Below are 25,439 nucleotides of genomic sequence, written 5' to 3' on the forward strand. Positions count from 1 at the left end.
CAAAATATGTAAGAGAAAACTAGTAACTGTATTCTTTGTGTAAAATCCTGAAAAGATAGATATCTTATTCATAATGGACATACCTGCTGTCTGCCGTTATCTATAAAAACTCCAGACAGGGCGAGTACAGTGTATCGTTCAATCATACAGTGCCTACTGAAGGCTAACGTCTAAAATTGTATGACTTTTTTTGACAAACTCTCATCAGCAATAAGTATGCAAGAAAAGAAAAACAATAATATTTCAGAGTTTACTTTTATTAACTCTGAAGAATGTTATAAGTGCATTGATTATAAACGGTCTGTGTAATGAAATAATAATTATTAGAATTAGATTACATTGTAGTTTATTTTCCATATTCAAAGATGTGGTATTATATGAAGTAGAGTGAACTTTATACTGTATGGTTTGAGCTTCTTCTCATGAACATTATGGAAGTTGCTATGCAAAAAAAGCTGTTTTATGAATAATAAGTAGAAGTTAATTTATCACAGATGTGAAAAAGTGTATCAGTTGTAATGTAATGTACTGCTGCTGAGCTTACATCAAGAATACAGTTGCAAAGGAAAGAATATTAAGTTTGGTCCTTCTCATTAAGCAATGCTGAAAAAAATGTTCATTATTTCAAAATCTAGGTGACACGGTCTAGGAAAAAGAGATACAACGTCATGGCTATAAAAGACCTCAGAAGAATTTTCCTCGCGCACAAAATAAAACCACTGCCTAAATGCTTGGTAAGAAAATATAAGATACTGTACACAACCTCAGCGGATTCCAAAAATTGACTCAGGAATCAATTGTAATGAATTATGTAGCATACATCTAACTTACCACTACACTGTACAAATTACAGTATAGCTTGTGCCCACGTGAGTACTAGCTGAGATTCAAGCTCGTGCCCCTCACAGCCCATATGCTCATGTAAAGACTGTATCAGTCTACTGAATCCTGCTCCGATCATTTCGCCATGAGAGACATTAGTCAGTCCTGCATCTTGTGGCAGCAAATTTGTAACGTTACACATATTTAGGCAAGCTATCAGCTGTGCAGTACTGGTACAAAATAAGATGAATTTGTTGTAAGGTTGAATGCTAGAGGACTCATATCTCAGGGCAGGCCATGGCAGTTTTGGTTTCCAGCTAGATGACCAGTACGAGTGAGTCCAGGTACAAAGACTAGCAGCGTCGCCAGAAATAGGGAAAATCCCAATACGGAGAATTTTGATGGCTGTCGCTCACATGGTCTCTGTGCAGGAGAGAATGCTTCAAGACATGGTAGAATGTCAAACAAGCTGAAAGATAACTTCTTAATCATCTTTGAGAGTATATAATAATTAAGATCAAATACTAAAGAAAGTCTGAATACATTGGCAATCTCAGATAAGTGAGGTGCATCCCATGAGACAACAATATTTCAACGTCTTCAAAACTACAGAAGTTAATATTTCACGGTGAATAAACATTTTCACAATGTACCTCTGAATTAACAACTTTTAAACACTACACGCAATTTCAGCATTTGATATCTCAGAAGATAGCATTACACTATAACTATCATGTCTGAAAATTACGTATCTGTATCTATTTTATTTATTGATTTATGACATTTTATATCTATGCAACTGTTTACCAGAACGTTGTATACTCGACAATTACACAACAAATGAATACAGCATGAACACCTCATACTTTGGCATACTTGTGTATTTATTTAATGAACAGTTTACTAACAACATCAACAGTTTACTATTTTGCCAGTAACTTTATTTAAATGTCGATTGCAAGTGCTATTAAAAGACTGTGCTAATTTAAAACTGGTTAATTGCATGTGTTAGTGGACATTACATTAAAAGCAGAACCAAAAGATGCTTCTGTCAAAAAGGCATAAATAATAATTAACAACACCCACTTATCATTTGTTGTGAGCACACTCATACAAGGATACTGGCTTATTTATTTATGGGCAGATCTTTATTTATATTCATTGGGAAGGGTTTGAGTGTGATTGAATATTTATAACATTTTTTTATTTAAATAGTGTTGTAATTTATTTATTTACTGCAGGAAAGTGGTCATATTGAGTCAAATTAAGTCTTTAGAGCTTAAGCATGATGTATTTTTGGTGGGGATAGCCTTCAGCTAACAGAAAAGCACACCAGAGTCAAGTGGGGACTGGGAATTTTTCTGGTGAAGAGCTCAAGGGAGCAATTCTGGACACTTTTAAATGAGTTGTGGAAAAAGGCAGACCTGCCTGAGGTAGAGAGTGGTATTTGATTGGGGAGGTGATTGATTCTCGGTGATGAATGGCCATGGCTGCACTTCCAAAGGTGCTTATCTTTCGAGAGGTTTGAACGTGCTCCAGAGTAGAACTCTTAACTTTTGCCGCTTGATTTACCGATTTGAGAATAGACAGAGTTTGAGGTACTATTCTTTGTATTGTGTGTGTTAATTTGTGAATCATCTTAGTTCTCTGCCATCTACATTAGTTATGGAAGTCAGAATAGAACCCTTGTTATTACATTATTATTTCACTTTTATTTTGTTTCTGCGCTTTTCATTAACTAACAATTCTCGCCAATGCATAGATCATTTGACTATGAGATCACAGCTACAGGTTATTATTTGTGGCGAATTAGCTGTGGGGCGTGAAAGCAGATGTGTGCAGCTTAACCCCATGACTACATTGAGCTATTCTTTCTAAACAGAACCATGCATAGCCCAAGTACGAAGTACGAGTAACCACAGGTGAAGATCAACAGGTTTGCTCATATGGGATGCCATTTGGTAGGGCAGCTACACTAGCAGTAATCATTAGGTACCATCACACAGTCATATGAAGTATATATCAGGAATACAGTTGCAAAAATAAATAAAATTAGATTTGGTCCTTCTCATCGAGCAAGGCTGAGAAGAAATGTTCATTATTTCAAAATCTAGGTGACACGGTCACGAAAGAAGAGAGACAAATCATGGCTATAAAAGACCTCAGAAGAAATTTCCACATGCATGAAACAATACCACTGCACAAGGGCTTGCTAAGAAAATCCAAGAAGAACACACCTTTAACGAAATATGCGGACTCCAAAATTTGACTCCGAAATCAATTGTAAGAATTTGGTATCATCATCTAACCTTCCTAGAATAGTCACACCAATATATCACCACCATTCCCACTACATTGTATAAATTACAATACAGCTTGTGCGCATGTGGGTACTAGCTGAGATTCAAGCTCCAGCCCATCACAGCCAGTATGCTCGTTCTAAGACACTGTATCAATCTATTGAATCCTGCCCTGGTCATTTCCCCATGAGATACATTAGTCAGTCCTGCACCTTGTGGCAGTAAATTCATCCTAGTGCTAGTGAACACTGAATGACTTCTTTGTTATTTATACGCATCACCTCCAACATCATTTGTGTAGTCTATATTTCACGCTCCTGTGCCCAACATTATTTTTTCTCCATGTCTGATGGTATTACAACATTTGTTGATAGCTCGAGTTGCTGAGTTAGTGTCTCCACACTCATGCTCGGACATGTGTGGAGTGTTTACTTTCTGGGCCATTTGCTGGTAAGGATGCTATTTTTACTGAACCTCGTGGTATCATTCTTTTCTTTAGTGTTCATCATGTTAGCAAGTGACAATAACAGCATGCCTCAGCATTTCAGGAACTATTAAGAATTATTAATTCTCTAGATTATTTAATAGATCCTTGCAGTATTTTAATTAATTCAATAAACCAGTTTGTTTCACCTTAAACCTCTTGTGAACATAATTCATTGTGCCAGTACCTAATATGCCTGTTCCCACATGCTCAATTTTAGCTAATCTTATGTCAGTTATTTAATTAAATTAGGTACTGACCAATGTACCAATATTAGTGTTCTATCATGACGTTTAGCATAAATCCATATGCTGCTGAAACTTTTGGTGCAGATCACAGCACTCTTAGGAACCTAGGCACCAATCAGTTAAAGATTTCAGTAAACAAAACCAGTAGTGGAAATTAAAAGCATTTCTTCAACAATACAATGTGGGACATGCATAAAATTATACCCTACTCCCTTTTTCCAATTACCAACAACTATCTCTTCAGGAATTTCAAAAGAATTTAAGAGAGCCTGGACAAACAGCTCAGCCAATATCAAGAATGGTTTAGAAAAGGCTGCACTACTAGAAATCAATAACCCACTACAGTATGCAGAGTGCCAAACAGATCGTGTTGTCTTCAACAAACTTCAGACACTTTAGATAGAATGGCTTCTTTTTTAATATCAAAGACACCCTAATAACACAACGTGCAGTGTAATGTTAAAGGCAGCACTTTCCTAAACATTCAGTATCAAGATGCAGCACTTCCTTTCCACTGCATCCTAGATTCTGATAAATTGCAACTCAGAACTAGACAGTTTGGGAGTAGCCTCGATAGGAGGAAACTTGTGGGGAAAACATCGTCAAAGTTCAGGAGCCTCTTTATTTCTTGATGTGGTTGTTTCAGAATGTTTACATAGTATCACCAACTATTATTTTCCTCACTAAGATTTCTTGTGCATCCCTAAAACATTGACCCTAATGTTTACGACAAGTGAAATCAACTTCGTCTTTCTTGGTGTGGAACAATTGGCTACCACTCGTTACTTTAATTCCAGTTTCTTTTCTAGCATCAGGCAATTGACTTAGGCCTCATTCATCCTCATAAGAGATCAGCATACAAAATGAGTAAAATTATTGTTTTTGTAACAGCACAAATAATGCTGAAGATTTTTCTTTTTTTTTTCTTTTATTTTCTATGACTCAGTCATTATTCATGCAAGCAGTGTCCATCATGCAGAAAGCTTTATTATAGTTAATTCTTCATGTAAAACCTGTCACTTTCTCATCTTGTATACCTAAGGTACTGGTGATTTCATGTTGAACATGCAACTTGGCATTTTTCACATTAGCAAATACTACAAGAAGTGATAGGTGCACACAAAATTCTAGTACTGACCAGAGAGCATACCCCAGATTTTAGGATCTGTAGGATGGTACAAGGGCTATTCAGAAAGTAGGGAATGTTTTCGTCTGACGCTGCTAGGCACGCGCCAATCACGTATATTTTGGTATGTGCGTGCTCGGCAGCTCAGCCGGCACCCATCCGTGACAGCGGAAACGTCTCTGTGCGTCTGGTTTTCTCGATATTTGAATCTGAAATGTGGGCTGCAATCGAAAATCTCGCCAGTTGTGAGGTGCAGTCTGTGATACGGTTTTTGTTGGCAAAAAACCTAAAACCTATAGAAATTTATCATAAACTGTGTGAAGTGTACGGAAACAACGTAATGAGTGAATGTTCTGTCCGGAAATGGTGCATTCAGCTTAAAAATGGCCGAATCAACATTCATGATGAAGAAAAGAGTGGAGACCTGAGCATTGTGACAGACGATCTTGTCGCTAAAGTTGATGAAATAATTCGTGAAAACCGTCGTTTCACAATAACAGAGCTTTTGCTTTCTTTTCCACAAGTTTCACAGACTTTGTTGTTTGAAATTGTCACTCAAAAGCTAGGCTACCACAAATTTTGTGCATGATGGGTGCCCTAAATGCTTACAGAGTACCATGAACAGCGAATGGAGGCAATGTTGACATATCTGGAGGCGCACCACAAACATGGTGATTCATTACTAGATCGAATCGTAACCGGTTACGAGACTTTGGTGAAAAACGTCAATTGCGAGACAAAATTTCAGTCCATGAAGGGGGCACACACAAGGACTAGAAGTCTGTTAGATGCAACTGAATTTCAGGAAGTAAATTTCCAATGTTCATTGCAAAAAGGATTTGCAAAATTATAAGAGTCACATTCAAATTGACTCAAGTTACCAAGTATATTTATCAAAATTGTCTTTCACAGCACAGTAATACAGGGTGTTGCAAAAAGGTACGGCCAAACTTTCAGGAAACATTCCTCACACACAAAGAAAGAAAATATGTTATGTGGACGTGTGTCCGGAAATGCTTACTTTCCATGTTAGAGCTCATTTTATTACTTCTCTTCAAATCACATTAATCATGGAATGGAAACACACAGCAACAGAACGTACCAGCGTGACTTCAAACACTTTGTTACAGGAAATGTTCAAAATGTCCTCCGTTAGCGAGGATACGTGCATCCACCCTCCGTCGCATGGAATCCCTGATGCGCTGATGCAGGCCTGGAGAATGGCGTATTGTATCACAGCCGTCCACAATACGAGCACGAAGAGTCTCTACATTTGGAACCGGGGTTGCGTAGACAAGAGTTTTCAAATGCCCCCATAAATGAAAGTCAAGAGGGTTGAGGTCAGGAGAGTGTGGAAGCCATGGAATTGGTCCGCCTCTACCAATCCATCGGTCACCGAATCTGTTGTTGAGAAGCGTACGAACACTTCGACTGAAATGTGCAGGAGCTCCATCGTGCATGAACCACATGTTGTGTCGTACTTGTAAAGGCACATGTTCTAGCAGCACAGGTAGAGTATCCCATATGAAATCATGATAACGTGCTCCATTGAGCGTAGGTGGAAGAACGAAACTAAAATGAGTTCTAACATGGAAATTAAGCGTTTCCATACACATGTCCACATAACATCTTTTCTTTATTTGTGTGTGAGGAATGTTTCCTGAAAGTTTGGCCATACCTTTTTGTAACACCCTGTACATTCATTGATATATTTGTTGTCCCCCCTCTTCCTGATTTTATTCACTTACAATTAGTAATTTTCTCTTGAAACCCAAAATGGGGTAAAATACTTCAGTAACTTCATATTTGTTCTGTAAAGCTGTATTCAGGATGTTCACATGCTATTCAGGTTAGTTGGAAAGGTAAGATCCTATATTCACTTTGAGCAATCCTGAGTATTTTAATTGTGTTTACAACTCTCTCCTTGACTATTTTGAAAGCTTTTGCCACCAGTTAACACAACACAGTGTATTGCTGCTATTTTCTACTAGTCTCCAGCTTCCTTAAATTTTTCTCTCGACAAAGCAGTAACACAGGTCAAGGTCATGCTTATTGATTATGTTTTCTACACAAGAAAACATTTCATTGGTGAGAGTTATGTCACACAATGGAACAAAAATAAAAGAGTTTTCCCGTAACTTTGAACTAAGTGTAAAAACCACTCACAAACACATCAAGTTGAACAACATAAGTGCCTTCACCTAAAGGCAAGACATCTTTATTCCTGTATTTCAAGTGCGCTGCAATGTCGTTCCCTATTTCTTCATTGCCTATACACCATTCTCCTTGAAACAGGAACTGTTTCAAAAAATGAAATTTCCAATGTCTTAAATGATTCAACAGTTATGTAATAACACAGTGTCATTGCAGCATCATTATGCATTGCACAATTTTCCTCCTGTAAACATGTATCGAGGAGGGGTGAAATAAAGGACATCACATAATGTATTATCAGTGTGTTGTTGTTGTTGTGGCCTTCAGTCCTGAGACTGGTTTGATGCAGCTCTCCATGCTACTCTATCCTGTGCAAGCTTTTTCATCTCCCAGTACCTACTGCAACCTACATCCTTCTGAATCTGCTTAGTGTATTCATCTCTTGGTCTCCCTCTACGATTTTTACCCTCCACGCTGCCCTCCAATACTAAATTGGTGATCCCTTGATGCCTCAGAACATGTCCTACCAACCGATCCCTTCTTCTGGTCAAGTTGTGCCACAAACTTCTCTTCTCCCCAATCCTATTCAATACTTCCTCATTAGTTATGTGATCTACCCATCTAATCTTCAGCATTCTTCTGTAGCACCACATTTCGAAAGCTTCTATTCTCTTCTTGTCCAAACTATTTATCGTCCATGTTTCACTTCCATACATGGCTACACCCCATACAAATACTTTCAGAAATGACTTCCTGACACTTAAATCTATACTGGATGTTAACAAATTTCTCTTCTTCAGAAACGCTTTCCTTGCCATTGCCAGCCTACATTTTATATCCTCTCTACTTCGACCATCATCAGTTATTTTGCCCCCCAAATAGCAAAACTCCTTTACTACTTTAAGTGCCTCATTTCCTAATCTAATTCCCTCAGCATCACCCGACTTAATTAGACTACATTCCATTATCCTTGTTTTGCTTTTGTTGATGTTCATCTTATATCCTCCTTTCAAGACACTGTCCATTCCATTCAACTGCTCTTCCAAGTCCTTTGCTGTCTCTGACAGAATTACAATGTCATCGGCGAACCTCAAAGTTTTTATTTCTTCTCCATGAATTTTAATACCTACTCCGAATTTTTCTTTTGTTTCCTTTACTGCTTGCTCAATATACAGATTGAACAACATCGGGGAGAGGCTACAACCCTGTCTTACTCCCTTCCCAACAACTGCTTCCCTTTCATGTCCCTCGACTCTTATAACTGCCATCTGGTTTCTGTACAAATTGTAAATAGCCTTTCGCTCCCTGTATTTTACCCCTGCCACCTTTAGAATTTGAAAGAGTGTATTCCAGTCAACATTGTCAAAAGCTTTCTCTAAGTCTACAAATGCTAGAAATGTAGGTTTGCCTTTCCTTAATCTTTCTTCTAAGATAAGTCGTAAGGTCAGTATTGCCTCACGTGTTCCAGTGTTTCTACGGAATAGCAGTAAGAAATGTCACTTTATGTTACAATTCTTCCAAGCTGATAATGTTATATTACAAAACAAACTCTGAGGGTTGCTTTTTGTTTCAACAAACAAGTAATCTTCCTGTTGTAGATTGAAGTGTAAGAATTGATCAGATTTTCATTTTCCAGACCATAACTCTTCTGTGAACTTTTTCTTGTCACGAACTTTGTCTTTTTATCACAATCACAACCTTCATACAGATGTAGAAAATGCTAACAGGCCGTGATGTTGCACATCAATTTGAAATAAGGCATGTCAACGCTACCTTCATTCAGTTTTACCTGAAGTGATGACATTTACAAAACACTGTGTAATGTCTCTTGCACCGCGATATTTTCAGAAATTTTATAAATTATATAACTCAGTACATACCTCGAAATATCTCTTCTTATCTTACCAATTCCTAAACTTTAATATACGAAGATTGTCAATGCAAAGTAGTTTCAAGCCCTATTATTCCTTGGAGCGTCCATTTACTCCATGGAATAGCTTCTTTGCTATCTGTTTTCTCTTATGAAAAGAATGATTCAGATCTTGACGATTAGCCGTGAAAGAACGAAGATGTATATGTATGTATTGTTGAGGTAGTCACCATCTTGATGAGATTCTGTATGAGATGGAATTGAATACATGAACTAAACTAAAGTAAGTGTGTTCGCGTATCATTTAACTGATTATTATTGACAATGTCTGCTTACTACGCTGTGTAGCACGGGATCAGTGGGGAATGTCTGATTTACACTGGACAAACCTGCCGTTTTGTATGCTCAAGATATCCAGTTTATTACTTCCAATAAATAAGCTAACACGGTCTTACCAGCAGATCTCCGGTCTTCCCCATGTGATCACCGAAAGTTAATAATTATTACAAATGTTTTTAGGAGATCGACTGACAATTTTCATCGCACCGAGACTTGGAATTTAAGTTAAGCTCAATTTAATCAGGATAGAACAGCATTGAACTGTGTGAATGTGATAAGCCTGCTTTGTGAATGAAAATTCCCTTAATACACGCATGTTTTTTACTATCCTGATCAGTGAAGCTAAATCAGGGCGATGTGAAGAGAGGTTTTTAAATTTAAGATCCCACAAAAATATTAAAACTGTTCATCCCTCACGATCCTCTGCATCAGACACTGTTAATGTCATCTCATGAGCATTCAAGTTGTTCCAAGGTTTCAGTGTAACAAAAATTTAACTCATATGATTAACACATGATGAACCTGTGGCATATTTTGATACTTCTATGCTAAACCTATCCCTTGATAAATTAAGAGCCATTGGATATGTGTTATGTTTTCATTATTACTGAGATGTGGAGGAAGAGAGGGGGAAGGAGGTAGGGGGGCAGGTAGAGGTGGGGGGGGGGGGGAGGGGGGGAGAGAGAGAGAGAAACATCCTGTAAATAACAAGGTTATTAGAGACAGAGCACAAGCTCGTATTAGGGAAGGTTAGAGATGGATGGAGAAGGAATCACTGCGCTACCTCACTTGGTGTTTGTGCAGTTCTAGCTTTCGATTCTTTTGACATCTCTTGACGCTTTATTCTGCATATATTCAAATTAGGAGGGAAGATTACTGTTTAATGTACTGTTGAGGATTAAGATCATTACAGATGGCGCACAAGCAGGGAGAGGGCAAAAAGAACAATCCCAGCATTCATTTTTATCAACTTAAGGAAGCACAGAAAACATATACCAGGAATTCTGGATGGGAATTCGAACCCTGTTCCAAATAAAGATGGTTGGTTGATTTGGGGGGAGGAGACCAAACAGCAAGGTCATCGGTCCCATCGGGAAGGAAGTTGGTTGTGCCCTTTCAAAGGAACCATTCTGACATTTGCCAAAAGTGATTTAGGGAAACCACAGAAAACCTAAATCAAAATGGCCGGATGCGGGTTTGAACCATCGTACTCCTGAATTCATCCAAATAGGGAGTTCAGTGAGCATCATTTATGTTGTTTGAGTTGGTAAACTGATTAGAGCTTTAGGGTTATGGAGATTGTCACAGTGAAGCAGTAACACACCTGTTCAGTTAATTGGGTGCACTTTATTCATTCCACATAACACAAAGTATGAACTTGCACAGGTGATAGTATGGGACTAGTGAAGTTAACCACTCTTTTTGAGATTTGTACATATGTTTTAGTCCCTGCAAAATTCAGCAGACAGGGTATGCACAGTCTCACAAGCAGCACATTGAAGTCTTCATAGCATGATAATTTAATCACTCTTACAGTAGGGTTCAGTTTCATCTTTAGCTTTTAATCATTTTCTTCTACCTGATGCTCGGTGGATATGAATAGGATCTCAACAGTGTTGCTCTTGAAAGAACCTAATATGGAAATTAAATTTAAAAGTCACAGCTGCTATAATGCACAACACGCACTCATCTTTTGGCTGTATAATTGATGACAAATTCAATAAAAGATACAGCAAAGAACTATTCCTAGCACTTTAATGTGGCTTCTAGTTCACCATTTGCTTTCAGTTCTTTTATTATGTCCAGACCACCTATAAGTTCTCCTTTCACATACACCTGGGGATACGTTGGCCATTTGGAGAATTCCTTTAAACCCTGGCGAACATCTTCATCCTTTAAGATATCATAGGTATCGTAATCAATTCTGAAACAAAACCAGAAGATGTTCATGTTATTTCAGAAATCATCTAGTGAAAATAAAACAACTTCCTATTATTAGTTTTGGCATGGCACAACAAATCAACATTATTTTGTAATGATGCAGTATGTATTTTAATTGCAAATAACATTTGACGTAATTGTAGGTACATTTCTCACTGATGCATTTGCTTGCAAAAGTGTACAAAGTATTTTACATGACTTATCTTGTAGTTTATTTTAACTTTCTTGCTATGTGATAGATACATGCAAATGTTTCAAAACACTTAATTATAGAATAATGATTCTGCACAGTTTGGTTCACACTATGAACTGGACAGATTGCCCTTTCCCCCACACATAAAATGATGAGCCAAAACATTATGACCATCTGATTAATGATGTGTTGGTCCACACTTTGAACACATGACAGTGGCAGTTTAGCATGGCATGGATTCAACATGCTCTTGTTAGATTTCTCTAGGTATGGGACACCAGAGGTCTACACATAGTTCTCACAAATTACGAGCCAGTATTAGTGCACACTGAGCTGGTGCCATATAGAATCCACATGTGCTCCATCAATTTCAAATCAATCAAATTTGGTGGCCAAGAAATGAACATGAGTTCACTACTATAATCCTCAAGCCAATGTAGTAGGACGATTCGGGTCTTGTGACAGTTACTCTGTTGTCAGATGTAATTGCTGTCAAAAAGGTATCGAGCACGAAGGGATGCAGGCAGTCTCCTGCTGTCATGCTGTCTTCAATCACTACCACTGACCTCATGGAATGTCCCAACAGCATAATAATGTGTCTGGTGCAGTACATTTTTGAACAGCCATTATGACAGTGCAGCCAAGAGCGGATCCAGAAACAGCCTTTCACTTGGTGTAACGAAAGAAACATGCTTCATCATATTAGGCAATAGGTTTCCATTGTTCCACAATCCAGTCTTGAAGATACCTCATCTTACAAAGTGGGCATGCATCTGACTTACACATTCGATAATGAAGCATGGACTTCCCCAACTTGCCTTTTGGAATTCTTCCAAGTGGCTTTCCATCTCTTGGTGAGGGGGAAGCTAAGGCACCAAAAAGTAACAATTCAGGCAAAACATTCAAAACTAACAAGGGGGATTGGTAATGGATGCTAGTAAAGGAATAACGTTTGATTTTGCTTACTTTTTGTTTGGACACAACTGATAATTACACAGAACAACTTTAAAAGGAAGGAAAATTGTTAGAAATAACAATACCTACAAAGTGGGCATTTTAATAGTACTTCAAGTAAATACAAGTTGAGGAAAAAACCCGTGGAAGTTTAATTCATAGTGACAATTTTTTACAATATTCTCAGCTTTTAGATTTGTAATTTGTTGACAGGAGGGAAGGGAAACCCATAACCACAAGGAAATACATCACAAACAGTTGTCAATGCGCGCGCGCACACACACGCACACACACACACACACACACACACACACACACACAAGCAATTATCTCACACAAATTAATTTTGAAATTTGACACACAGACACAGTATGAGGACAGAGCTTACCCTATCTCTGAGAGGATATCAACCAGTTGTTTGCTAAAACCACACTGTGGCACGAATCGATCACCTTTCATAAACACCATGCAGGGGCTTCGTGTGATCAACTGTTTTAACCTGTAAATAAAGGCATCATTTAGAAGACTACTATATTTTATTATAATCAGCTGGAAAAACCTGGTTCACATGGTTTTTATTTTCATTTGTTTTCTGCAAACACTCCAGATCACTCAAAACCACAGAAAAAATGAAGTCAAAAAACTGTAAAAAACATTAGAATGCCACACTAAAAAGACTCTTGAATGCTCAAAAACATACTCCAGTACTTTTAAATCCATTAAGATGTTCAACAATAACCTAATTTGAAATAAACTACTCTGTCAATCACTTCTTTACAGAACTCTGGGAACATTCCAAAACATTTAAAAAAATCAGGAGCTTTCAAGAACATACTGAAATCTAGAACATTCGAGAATATTTTAGAACGTTCAAAAACATTCAAAGGTATTCACAAAGGCTCAACAACCAAGATAAATCTCTAACTTTTTCTCTTAAAATATATATGCTGATATGAAAGGAACAAAAGATTCCTGGTGACTGGTGACCACCACAATATGATAGCAACCACTTCCAAAAATCTTACCTCCAGAAACACATCATCTATCACTGCACAACCACACCAGTACACAACAGAGGAATCCAGGGTAGCACCTGATGCAAAAACCAGTGATTGATGGTAGGTGGTGAAGTCAGAAATTATAAAACTACTAATTCATAACATTCTTAATACAGCTAGACACAATTTAGTGAATGAAAATATTTCTTTGTTTTCACTATATTCCATACTTAATTAACTCACCACAATACTTGTTGTGAACTACATTTGTCATCTTGCTATTTGATGAGTGGATACATAAATTCTTTGAGTTTCCCATCCCTAGACCAAGCTACATAATTGTAATTGGCCATGATGTATGATTATTTTACATTAATAACACCTCATTTATAGTGACACTAAATGCTAATCTTACTGGATACTGCAGTCCTGACTTGAAATGGCAGCCAGGTAGATGCAAGTTGAATCCTCTGAATAAATGCTGTTTTTCCTTTATCTTCTCCTGATATTGTTTTTGCTTCAATTACTCTGTTTGATAACTGTTCACGACCATTTCTTGTTTTGATTTTTTAAATTAATAGCATCAACTACTTGACTTCTTACTGATGAAATGGGTCTTTCAAATAACCAACCGACTAACTTTAAGCAATGCTCAGCAAAACTTTATCCATTAATTCATTGGAGCTACTGACAATGTTACATCAATTATTTATAAGTTCAATTTGGCCAAGTTACAAAATCAACTGGGCGAGTGCCTTCACTAATTTGTATGAGTTTATTGCCAAAATGTTTCACTGCTTCATCATTGGAAAGTTGAACTCTCTTATTTGCTCTTAATTGTACTTTCCTCACTAGAGACCAAAGAAATGATTTCTTCCAACATGAAATCAATGCATCTGCTAGAGCACGTTATTGAATAAGTGGAAGGGTTTGCCAAAAATTCCAGAATGTGTAAGTAATGCACCTACCATTAATTCCAGGTTACCTCCAAGATCTAGAACATTCTTGAATCTGCTGAAAGATTCTGTAACATTTCTGAATATTCTAGATAGATCATTGGAACATTCTGACTAATCCCCAGGCACTTCAACACTCGATTCCAAAGCTATTTCACTATCTTCTCATATGGAGTCCATTGGTGTAACGCCTTTAAGTTGACATCCATATCTTAAAACCACACCTTCTTCATAGATAGGAGATGGAAGGTTACCATATCACATAACCCTAATGAGTCTGCAGGAGTGTGTGGCAGAGTTATAGCGGCGTGGCACAGACAAACCGCACTTACATTCATTACATCGTTACGAACAAATGCCCTCTTAAGACAAACATATCTTCATAACTAATCCCTGCAGTTCCAAAACAAAATCACCTTCATGCATGGGGCACGGAGGGTTACCACTCGCTTGCAAAGTTCTGGCAGCACACACAGCCACAGCAGGCTTACTTTTGTTAATATATTGATTAAGACTCTATACCAGAAAAGCATAAATTTAACAAACTGTAGATGAAAGGTTTTTGCATAGTTTTGTACATAAAATTTGAGTGTTTATATTCACATTAATAACATGTTTGCCAAATGTAGCTGACAAAGCTTTTTAACTCTTAGACATGCAAAGTGCAAGCCTTTGCCCACTTCTACTGTATGTGTTTTCTAAATTCATCTCTTTCAAGGTCAATGAATGATACACCCCATAACAGTTACTACATGAAGCCAAGCACTGGCACACCAGTCGAGAATGACAAAGCAGAGGGGCTGCGAGAAGAAATCAACCAACTGCACACTGACTGGACCTCAGGATGACAATGCGACAGCAGTGGCCCCTATGTGAAGAGGACGTAAGTGCCGCGACTGACTTGTGACAGCCCAGTTCGACAGCAGCTTCAAGATTAGCGACTTGGATAGCAGCATCACGATAGGCACTTTGATAGCAGTTCAGGAAAGACTTTTGTCAGTTAGACATCAGCAGTCACGCAAAGATTGCTTATTTCATATGTTCGCCCTTTGCTTGCAACTCATCTGTGTAATTGTCAAAGTTAAGTATTTTATCTTTTCTTATTGTAATAAAACTCATTAATATGACTTGTTTGATTGATTGTCTTGTGAACCGTGTATGAAGGCTTCCTAGACACAAAAACATTGGCGACGAGGTGAACAAATCCCATAGTGAAACACAGAGCCTGGATGATATAGTTTTGTTTATTGTGGGCTTTTGTGTTTTGCTGGCGCCTTAATTCTTCCTTGACTTTGCTTTGCAGAGTTGTGTTTACACATTTTAACGTGTCTCAGTGTTTTTTCTATTTAGTGTTTTCAGGTGGGCATTGTAGAATTTTTTTTGCTTGTGTGCTTATTTCTATTGCTTGCATTGTCTATTTATTGCATTTGTCTATTCCAAAATGAGCAACCCACCTATCTCGCCCCCTGCTCAGACGCCTCAGTTGAAAGCAACAGATGAAACGCAGCAACACAGATGTTTCAGGTTCAGACGCAGCAGACTGCAACCCTTCTAAACATGGTACAGCAGTTACTCGCAAGCCAATGACCGAACACAGTGCATGGCAACAACTGTAGCTCCAAGTGCCACACCGCCCTTTCACCAGTTTAACGAAAAAGAAGAGGAATGACTCATGTAGTTGCAAATGTATGAAGCCCACACTATTGCTCACAAAGTATCAGGTACTGTGAAACTACATTACTTTTGTCAACGTAGGAAGGGCAGTCTTTTGCCTCATTCAGAAATTGTTCCCCAATGTCACTCCAAGTGACTTTCCTATGATCAGGTTGTAGATTCTCTAACTAATTATCATGGCCAACACGTGAATGTGGTGGTTGCTAGGTACCAATTCTATGATTGCAAGAAAAGGTCAGAACAAACTTACTGTGAGTGGGTAACATATTTTCAGGGTATGATGAGGAAATGCAAATTCAAATGTGCTTGTGGTGCTTTATATTCAGATGTTTTGTTGGCGTGATGCGATCGTGTACAATGTTACTGACATCAAACTTAGAGAACAGATTTTGAAACAGTCAGATTCATCATTTCATCACATAATGCAAATTCTATATCAGTATGATTCAGGTGCCACAGTGGCTGACACACTTGAGCAGCCAACAATTTGTTGGGTTGAGTGGTCCCTTGCTTACAACCGAACCAGTAAGCACCAATACACGCATGTGCCAAGCCGCATAAACAGTTCTCTAAACAGGTGAATAGAATTAAGTCATGCCCTTGGTGCTATTCATGGCACAAACACCAATATTGCCTGTTCCAACAAGCACAGTGTTACGATAGTGGCAAGAAAGGTCACATACAATCTGTATGTTTGCAATGAGACGAACATAAGAACTCTGCCCACTCCCAAAAATCTAGTCACGAGGCCCATGTAATCAATGCAGTTTATTCAAAACCTGCTGCAGACATTAGGAAAACTAGCAAGCAAACAGTTTCTTCAGTGCTATGCCAGTCCAACATACTTTTTGTTCATTTGTGTATTAGTGGAAAATGTGAGAAATTTCAGTTGGACATGGGTGCCTCTGTTACATTGCTGAATCGTAGCACATATGAACTACTAGACTCCCCCGCCTCTCTAAAACTAGCACCCACCTGGCGGCTTACAATGGACAAGACATTCCCATTCTCGGAAAATGTACCTTGCCTCCCATGTAGCACTTGCATACGTGAACTGTAACTTTCACTGTGCTACAATCACGTGATTGTGAGAACATATTTGGCCTTGATTTGTTTGGCTTTAAAATTCAATTCAGGACAATGTGTTGTAAGTGACTGCATTCAAGCCAAAGACAATGTAGCTAGCTTGCTGAAAGAACCCCCTGAACTCTTCTCTGAAGGTTTAGGCAAAACTAACAATTTTGTTGCATATATTACTATGAAAGACAATGCTCAGCTGAAATTTTGCCACGCCAGAACTGTACTCTCTGCATTACGGGATAAAGTGGCTGCTGAACTTAAAGAATTGCAAGATAGCGGAGCTATTGCACCCATACAAGCTAGTCAATGGGCAAGTCCACTGGTTTGCTCCCCAAACCTACAGGCCGCACTCACTTCTGAATTGACTAAGTCTACAGTCAACCCACAAACTGTGATTGATACTTATCCCTTGCCATGCCCAGAGGATCTCATGGACAGATTATGGGCTAGTCGCTACTTTTCAAAAATTGATTTGTATGGCGCATATCTTCAAATACCACTAGACAAAGAATCTCCAAAAGTGACTATTGTGAACACCCATTTGCACTTGTTTAAACATTTGCATCTGCCTTTTGGCAGTACTTCCGCACCCGCCATTTTCCAATGGTATTTGGAACAGCTGACTGCTTAAGTACCAACTGTTCAATCTATTTGGACGGTATTGTCATAGCAGGTTGTACACCTGAAGAACACACTGCAAATTTGCATGCTTTGTTTCGTGTGTATCCGACGCAGGACTAAAGTATTGACTGGACAAGTGTGATTTTTTTAAAAACTGAGTTGCAATATCTTGGTCATGTGATAAACAGTCAAGGTGTACATCCTCTTCAGTCACATTTGTTAGCCATATGCGACCTGCCAGTTCCTCACAATGTCATGGAATTGCAGTGAGTCTTAGGGAAAATGAACTATTACATTCGCTTCATACTGAGTGCTGCACAAATCGCAACTCCACTGCGTCACTTGCATTGCAAGAATGTTCCCTTTGTTTGGACACATGAGTGCCAAGAAGCTTTTCAAAAACTTAAAGATGAATTGCTCAGTGATCGATGCTTGGTTCACTTCGATCCTGACAAACCAATTGTATTGCAAGTTGACGCTTCCTTTCATGGAATCGGTGCAGTGCTTATTCACATAAAGACAGGCCTACTGCTTTCGCATCAAAAGCGTTTTCCAAAGCACAGTGTAACTATTTGCAGATAGAGAAAGAGGCATTGGCTATTGTGTATTATGTCACCAAATTCCACCACTATTCGTATGGCAGAAAATTTTACTTAGTAACAGATCGCAAGCCACTGCAGTCCTTGTTTCATCCAATAAAACACCAGTACACCAGTTGGGAACAACGAAGCAGAGAAGGCTGTGAGAAGAGATCAGCCAATCACATGCTGACTGGACCTCCCTATGTGACAGCAGCGGCCCCTATGAGAAGAGGACATAAGTGACACGACCAACTGGCGATGGCCCAGTTCAATAGCAGCTTCAAGGTAAGCGACTTGGATAGCAGCGTCATGACAGTTCAGGAAAGACTTGTCATATAAGAGATCAGCAGTCACTGCAAAGACTGATTATTTCGTATGTCACCCTTTGCTTGTGACACATCTGTGTAATTGTCAAAGTTAAGTACTGTATCTTTTCTCACTGTAGTAAAACTCATTAATACGACTTGTCTGATTGTTTGTCTAGGGAACCAAGTATGCAGGATTCCTAGATGCAAAAATTACAATTGCCAGTGCCACTATATTCTCCACAGCAATTCTGTAGTACTCTTAGTACTCATATCAAGTTGGAAGAGTGCAACAAAAATGGAACTTCTGCTTTTATTTGTAAATGGAACGAGTCCATCATTATGACCAATATGAATATTGTCATCTCGATTACTTATTAGCTTTTTTTTAAAATTCCATTATTTCAAGAAACATTTTTCTTTATTTACAAGGTGACACCCTCCTGTGATATAAGCTTTAATATTTACTGACACACTTTATTTTGGAAATTGTAAATTTGGTACCACTCAAAAAGGCATATAAACCAATAAACTAATGAACTGATATAGATAGCATCATTTGTAATGATGTACTTTTACATCTATACTCAAAACTCACCATTTGTGTGTAAGGGGGTACTACTATTCCCGGCCCTTTCCTGCTTCATATGTGAATTGTGTGCAGGAAGAAGAGCAAGTCTTGGCAAGTTTGAATTTCCCTGATCCATAACTAGTAAATATTGACGCCTATTGTATTTTATCAGTGATATGAAATAATATTAGAAATTTAAAGAATGCAAGAGATCAAACTGTAAAGTCAAAAATTCAGCAGTTTGAGTAGATTTTTCATCAGTTTTGAGCAGATCATTTACAGTCCAGAATTCAGACATCTTTTTGTACACAAGACATCTTGTAAACAAGGTGTGTCGCAGTTCGCCATATTCACAGAGCACCTATGGTGATGTATGTTATTTCACTCCCCCATCCTCTCTCCACCCCAACCTTTCGAAAAATAATACAGTGGACACCTATGTTTGTTTTCAGTGGACTGGTAATTGCAGTGTGGCGAATGAGACTGAATAGCTTGGACAGATGTTCCAAGACAAGACATGTGAATGGTTGCTGGGGAACTCCAGATTGTTGTTTACCAATGTGTAGAGAATTCCAGCAAGAGAATAAGTACCCATTTAAGCCATTTGTTTGCAGAAAGGCATTAGAAAAACTTTGAGCAGTTCTTTAGAAATGATTGCTGCATGCAAATGCAACTACCTACTATTTTCATTTTGGAAAGTTTAAAAGTTTACGAAGTTTGTTCAGGCACACTCTGGTATGCCGTTAGCAGAGGTTGAGAGCTTAATGGGTGGAGCAGGTAGTATCATGTAATCTAGGACAGTCTCAAATGGCCTAGCAAGTGGCCACAAGCATGCCTCTACGCGAAAAGCGAGCCAAGGGTGACTTGGGTGGAATTTCCATCAGATTTACACTTACCAACATCAATCAAACACCACAGCATGCACATCTAATGCACTGTACTTTCCAAACTTCACTTACAGTTCTGAATATTAAAAATGTGCAGCATATTCCTGTATTTGTGTCGGTATGAAAATAATTCATGTTAGTCTAATATTTAATGAGGCGTTATTCATTTTTAATATTTACTGAAGTGTTTTGTATCATTTGATTGGCACTTGAGCACAATCTATTATTTATGAATGTAAGCCAATTGACTCAAAGTTGTGAAAAATATTGTAATAAAATGAACATCATTAGGACGGAATTATGTGGTAAGAGGGAGAGAACAGTGGCAGCTAATGAAGAAAAAGCACCAGAAAGAAATAGTGAGGGCAAATGGAAGCTGGGCTTGTATGTGAAGACGAGGGGAGACTTGGAGTTTAGACTCTAAGGAATGAGGAACTTTGAGTTTATCTTCAAAACACGTAAGTAGGAAAGTTTGTGACCGATATCTGGCGGTAAGTGGCCACGTAGTCAAGTTGTTGGGACTTATTATTTCGCTAGCCTTGTGACTTAGGATATTTTCACAAGGGGTCTTCGGGTTTACCATCAAAAGGTTGAGGAGCTCTATCTCAAGGATGCAAATATAAGTCAAGTTTTGGGACTTTGAATATGTCAGGAGTCCATCATGACTTACAATTTTTCAGTGAGTGTGAACTTCGAAAGGACTGTAGAGTTTCAAGGAAAGTGGATTAACAAACTAACAGATTGAACCCATCACTGTGTTGAGTCTGCTTTGTGAATTTTGCTGCCTGCTAAAGTTTACTATAATTAAGTGCCAATAGTATAGTACTGTTGTGGCTTTGATGACTAAACAATTTTAATTTAAAGTTATTATTGAGTTGCCTAGTTTATAAAGAATCCAGCTAGGGCCTCATTTAAATCACAGTTATTAAGTCTGCAGATAACGTATAAACTTGTAATCTTCTCAAACACCAACTGTTTTGCAGCCGAGTGTTGTCAGTCACTACAGTCCTATTACAATTACTTGTCAGTTGATGTCTGTAACTTGCCATTATAGCGCTGGCACATCGGCTACTGGCTATCACTCAGTTATAGGTGACACCCAAATGTATCTGGTTACTTCAGAAGTGCTGTAGCACGCTTTCTATTGTACCTTCTGTGACAGGTCGAAGTTGGCTGCTGCTCCAGAATGTTTACGCTCATTTTCAACCTTAGCTACGCATCATTACTGTGCACCATAGCAATAAATAGCCATTGTGTTTTGTGTAATGTGTTGTGCATTCAGATTGTTATATTATTTACAAAAATGAGTAACGAGGCTGTACTTAGTCCTAGTGAGTCAGCATCAACTGTCATGTCACTTCTGCTATACATCAATCCATTACATGTCTGTTTCTTTGATAAGCTATAAGCTGGCTACTCTGAGACAGGGAGGTGTGGTGGTCTGAGCAGCCAATGTGCAATGATCCGATCTCAATCTTCTACTTCCAGCATCCTCCACTCAAGGGCAAAGAGAACGTGTGTATCTCATGTGTAATTTGGAGCAATGTTGGAAGCAGTCACTGAGAGCTACGACGGGTACAGGAGATAATCTGTCGACAGCTGATTGTCACCAATAACTGAACTGTGCTAGACAATGCATTTTGCAGCCCTAAATTTAAACTCGTGTTCTAGACTAAACACGATCTTACAATGTGCAATGAATTCAAGAAAATGACAGTTGACAATATGTTGCAAAACTACTGATCATGCTTACTTTGTTCATGATGATTAAAGCTAACCTCTATGAGCAAACTCAGGATAGAGAAATTTCAGTCTGAGTGCTGAAAGCAAACTGTAGTTTCTTGCTCTCACTGGTCACCAGAAACTATACTCGCCCTGGCTACATGAGCTGCCACATTACCAATTGTAGGCAGTCCCGGTTATAGGTTACAGACAACACACATGAATGATAGAAAAAAAAAAGAATACATTGAAGAGTCAATATAATGATGTGGCAAAGTATTAGAAATTAAAACATTTTATATAAATCAGTTTATTGAATAAAAATAATAATCAAAGTCATTCTGATAAGGTTAGAAATAAATTTCAAAGCATGTGATGAGATTTGAACCCAGGACCTTCTAGAAGACAAAAATGTATCTTAACCATTGAGCTACACTACTATCCTGCATTACACTCTACACTGATACAGTTATGATTTTCCATTGCCAGTCACAATGCTGATGTGCCACCTTCAAAAAGTTTGGCATCTTATATGAAGCTTATCTAATCTAAGCTGATCCCTGTGTATATGACAGCAAATCACATCTTGTGCAAAAGGATTGAGTAGTGTTTGGTTAGTGCTGTGTATGAAAAGTGCGTATTTCATTAGCATCATTGCGTGTGTTAACATGTCTGGTGAAATGCAAAATAAAAGGGGCAGGCCCAGGAATCAGGATACAAAATTCCAAACATATCAAGAAAGAAAGCTGGGCGTGGCATTGCAAGTAAACTAACAAATTATTCTGGTACTTTGACAACAGTGAACAGCAGAGCGCTCAGGTTGGAGGAAACCTGCTACAAAGTGTGAAGTGTCAAGCAACAAGTGACTGACCAGACTATAGATTATATCCCACAATCCAAAATCAGGTAAATCCAATCATACATTTAAGTTCCTGTGCTGAGGTACTAGTAACAAATAGAGTGGTAGCTATGTGTTACTTTGCAGTTCCACATTATCACATCATCTGCTAAGTTTCTCATTAACAAATAACTTACAGACTATTTGATCTCTTGTGACACAAAGTATTTTGAAAACACTGTTGAGATTGAACAGCTGCCATGCTTTATTGCTGTTGTGCTTCACTATTTCTCCATTTTAGAATCCAAAACAGTGAATGTAGTGTGTTCCATGAGATCTGCCCCAGATTGAGGGAAAGGAAGGAAGTGAAAGATACTTTGTATAATTGTACTGATACTTGAGTCAGTGACAGGTGTCAAAGAGATGAAAAACTGCATGGAATAAACAAAATCACCAAGTGAGACACTAAAAATGATAATTTTTGTTACAGGTGTTGCTCGAATTGCTATCTGTTTGTGTTGTTGTTGTTGTTGTCTTCAGTCCTGAGACTGGTTTGATGCAGCTCTCCATGCTACTCTATCCTGTGCAAGCTTTTTCATCTCCCAGTACCTACTGCAACCTACATCCTTCTGAATCTGCTTAGTGTATTCATCTCTTGGTCTCCCTCTACGATTTTTACCCTCCACGCTACCCTCCAATACTAAATTGGTGATCCCTTGATGCCTCAGAACATGTCCTACCAACCGATCCCTTCTTCTGGTCAAGTTGTGCCACAAACTTCTCTTCTCCCCAATCCTATTCACTTCCTCATTAGTTATGTGATCTACCCATCTAATCTTCAGCATTCTTCTGTAGCACCACATTTCGAAAGCTTCTATTCTCTTCTTGTCCAAACTATTTATCGTCCATGTTTCACTTCCATACATGGCTACACTCCATACAAATACTTTCAGAAATGACTTCCTGACACTTAAATCTATACTGGATGTTAACAAATTTCTCTTCTTCAGAAACGCTTTCCTTGCCATTGCCAGCCTACATTTTATATCCTCTCTACTTCGACCATCATCAGTTATTTTGCTCCCCAAATAGCAAAACTCCTTTACTACTTTAAGTGCCTCATTTCCTAATCTAATTCCCTCAGCATCACCTGACTTCATTAGACTACATTCCATTATCCTTGTTTTGCTTTTGTTGATGTTCATCTTATATCCTCCTTTCAAGACACTGTCCATTCCATTCAACTGCTCTTCCAAGTCCTTTGCTGTCTCTGACAGAATTACAATGTCATCGGCGAACCTCAAAGTTTTTATTTCTTCTCCATGAATTTTAATACCTACTCCGAATTTTTCTTTTGTTCCCTTTACTGCTTGCTCAATATACAGATTGAACAACATCGGGGAGAGGCTACAACCCTGTCTTACTCCCTTCCCAACCACTGCTTCCCTTTCATGTCCCTCGACTCTTATAACTGCCATATGGTTTCTGTACAAACTGTAAATAGCCTTTCGCTCCCTGTATTTTACCCCTGCCACCTTCAGAATTTGAAAGAGAGATTTCCAGTCAACATTGTCAAAAGCTTTCTCTAAGTCTACAAATGCTAGAAACGTAGGTTTGCCTTTCCTTAATCTTTCTTCTAAGATAAGTCGTAAGGTCAGTATTGCCTCACGTGTTCCAGTGTTTCTACGGAATCCAAACTGATCTTCCCCGAGGTTGGCTTCTACTAGTTTTTCCATTCGTCTGTAAAGAATTCGTGTTAGTATTTTGCAGCTGTGACCTATTAAGCTGATAGTTCGGTAATTTTCACATCTGTCAACACCTGCTTTCTTTGAGATTGGAATTATTATATTCTTCTTGAAGTCTGAGGGTATTTCGCCTGTTTCATACATCTTGCTCACCAGATGGTAGAGTTTTGTCAGGACTGGCTCTCCCACGGCCGTCAGTAGTTCCAATGGAATATTGTCTACTCCGGGGGCCTTGTTTCGACTCAGGTCTTTCAGTGCTCTGTCAAACTCTTCACGCAGTATCATATCTCCCATTTCATCTTCATCTACATCCTCTTCCATTTCCATAATATTGTCCTCAAGTACATCGCCCTTGTATAGACCCTCTATATACTCCTTCCACCTTTCTGCTTTCCCTTCTTTGCTTAGAACTGGGTTTCCATCTGAGGTCTTGATATTCATACAAGTCGTTCTCTTATCTCCAAAGGTTTCTTTAATTTTCCTGTAGGCGGTATCTATCTTATCCCTAGTGAGATAGGCCTCTACATCCTTACATTTGTCCTCTAGCCATCCCTGCTTAGCCATTTTGCACTTCCTGTCGATCTCATTTTTGAGACGTTTGTATTCCTTTTTGCCTGTTTCACTTACTGCATTTTTATATTTTCTCCTTTCATCAATTAAATTCAATATTTCTTCTGTTACCCAAGGATTTCTACTAGCCCTCGTCTTTTTACCTACTTGATCCTCTGCTGCCTTCACTACTTCATCCCTCAAAGCTACCCATTCTTCTTCTACTGTATTTATTTCCCCCATTCCTGTCAATTGCTCCCTTATGCTCTCCCTGAATCTCTGTACAACCTCTGGTTCTTTCAGTTTATCCAGGTCGCATCTCCTTAAATTCCCACCTTTTTGCAGTTTCTTCAGTTTTAATCTACAGGTCATAACCAATAGATTGTGGTCAGAGTCCACATCTGGCCCTGGAAATGTCTTACAATTTAAAACCTGGTTCCTAAATCTCTGTCTTACCATTATATAATCTATCTGATACCTT

At 38.5% G+C, this 25,439-nt stretch overlaps 2 protein-coding genes across 2 annotated transcripts in view; one reads left to right on the forward strand and one right to left on the reverse strand.

Annotated features, from left to right (window-relative positions):
- The window catches only part of LOC124789479 (probable tRNA pseudouridine synthase 1), a 116,412-nt gene extending 100,982 nt beyond the window's left edge, over positions 1–15,430 (forward strand). Inside the window, exon 8 of the transcript XR_007016124.1 lies at positions 15,104–15,430. The gene's annotated coding sequence lies outside the window, so the exon portion shown is untranslated. The remainder of the gene's footprint in view (positions 1–15,103) is intronic.
- LOC124789478 (glutaredoxin-3) overlaps positions 10,671–25,439 on the reverse strand; it is a 61,482-nt gene continuing 46,713 nt past the window's right edge. Inside the window, exons 6-7 of the mRNA XM_047256850.1 lie at positions 12,820–12,930; positions 10,671–11,267 (exon numbers count right to left, since the gene is read on the reverse strand). Coding sequence (XP_047112806.1) covers positions 11,090–11,267; positions 12,820–12,930 — 289 coding nt within the window. The 3' untranslated portion in view covers positions 10,671–11,089. The remainder of the gene's footprint in view (positions 11,268–12,819; positions 12,931–25,439) is intronic.

This window comes from Schistocerca piceifrons, chromosome 3 (assembly GCF_021461385.2).
Source record: "Schistocerca piceifrons isolate TAMUIC-IGC-003096 chromosome 3, iqSchPice1.1, whole genome shotgun sequence".
Taxonomy (NCBI): domain Eukaryota; kingdom Metazoa; phylum Arthropoda; class Insecta; order Orthoptera; family Acrididae; genus Schistocerca; species Schistocerca piceifrons.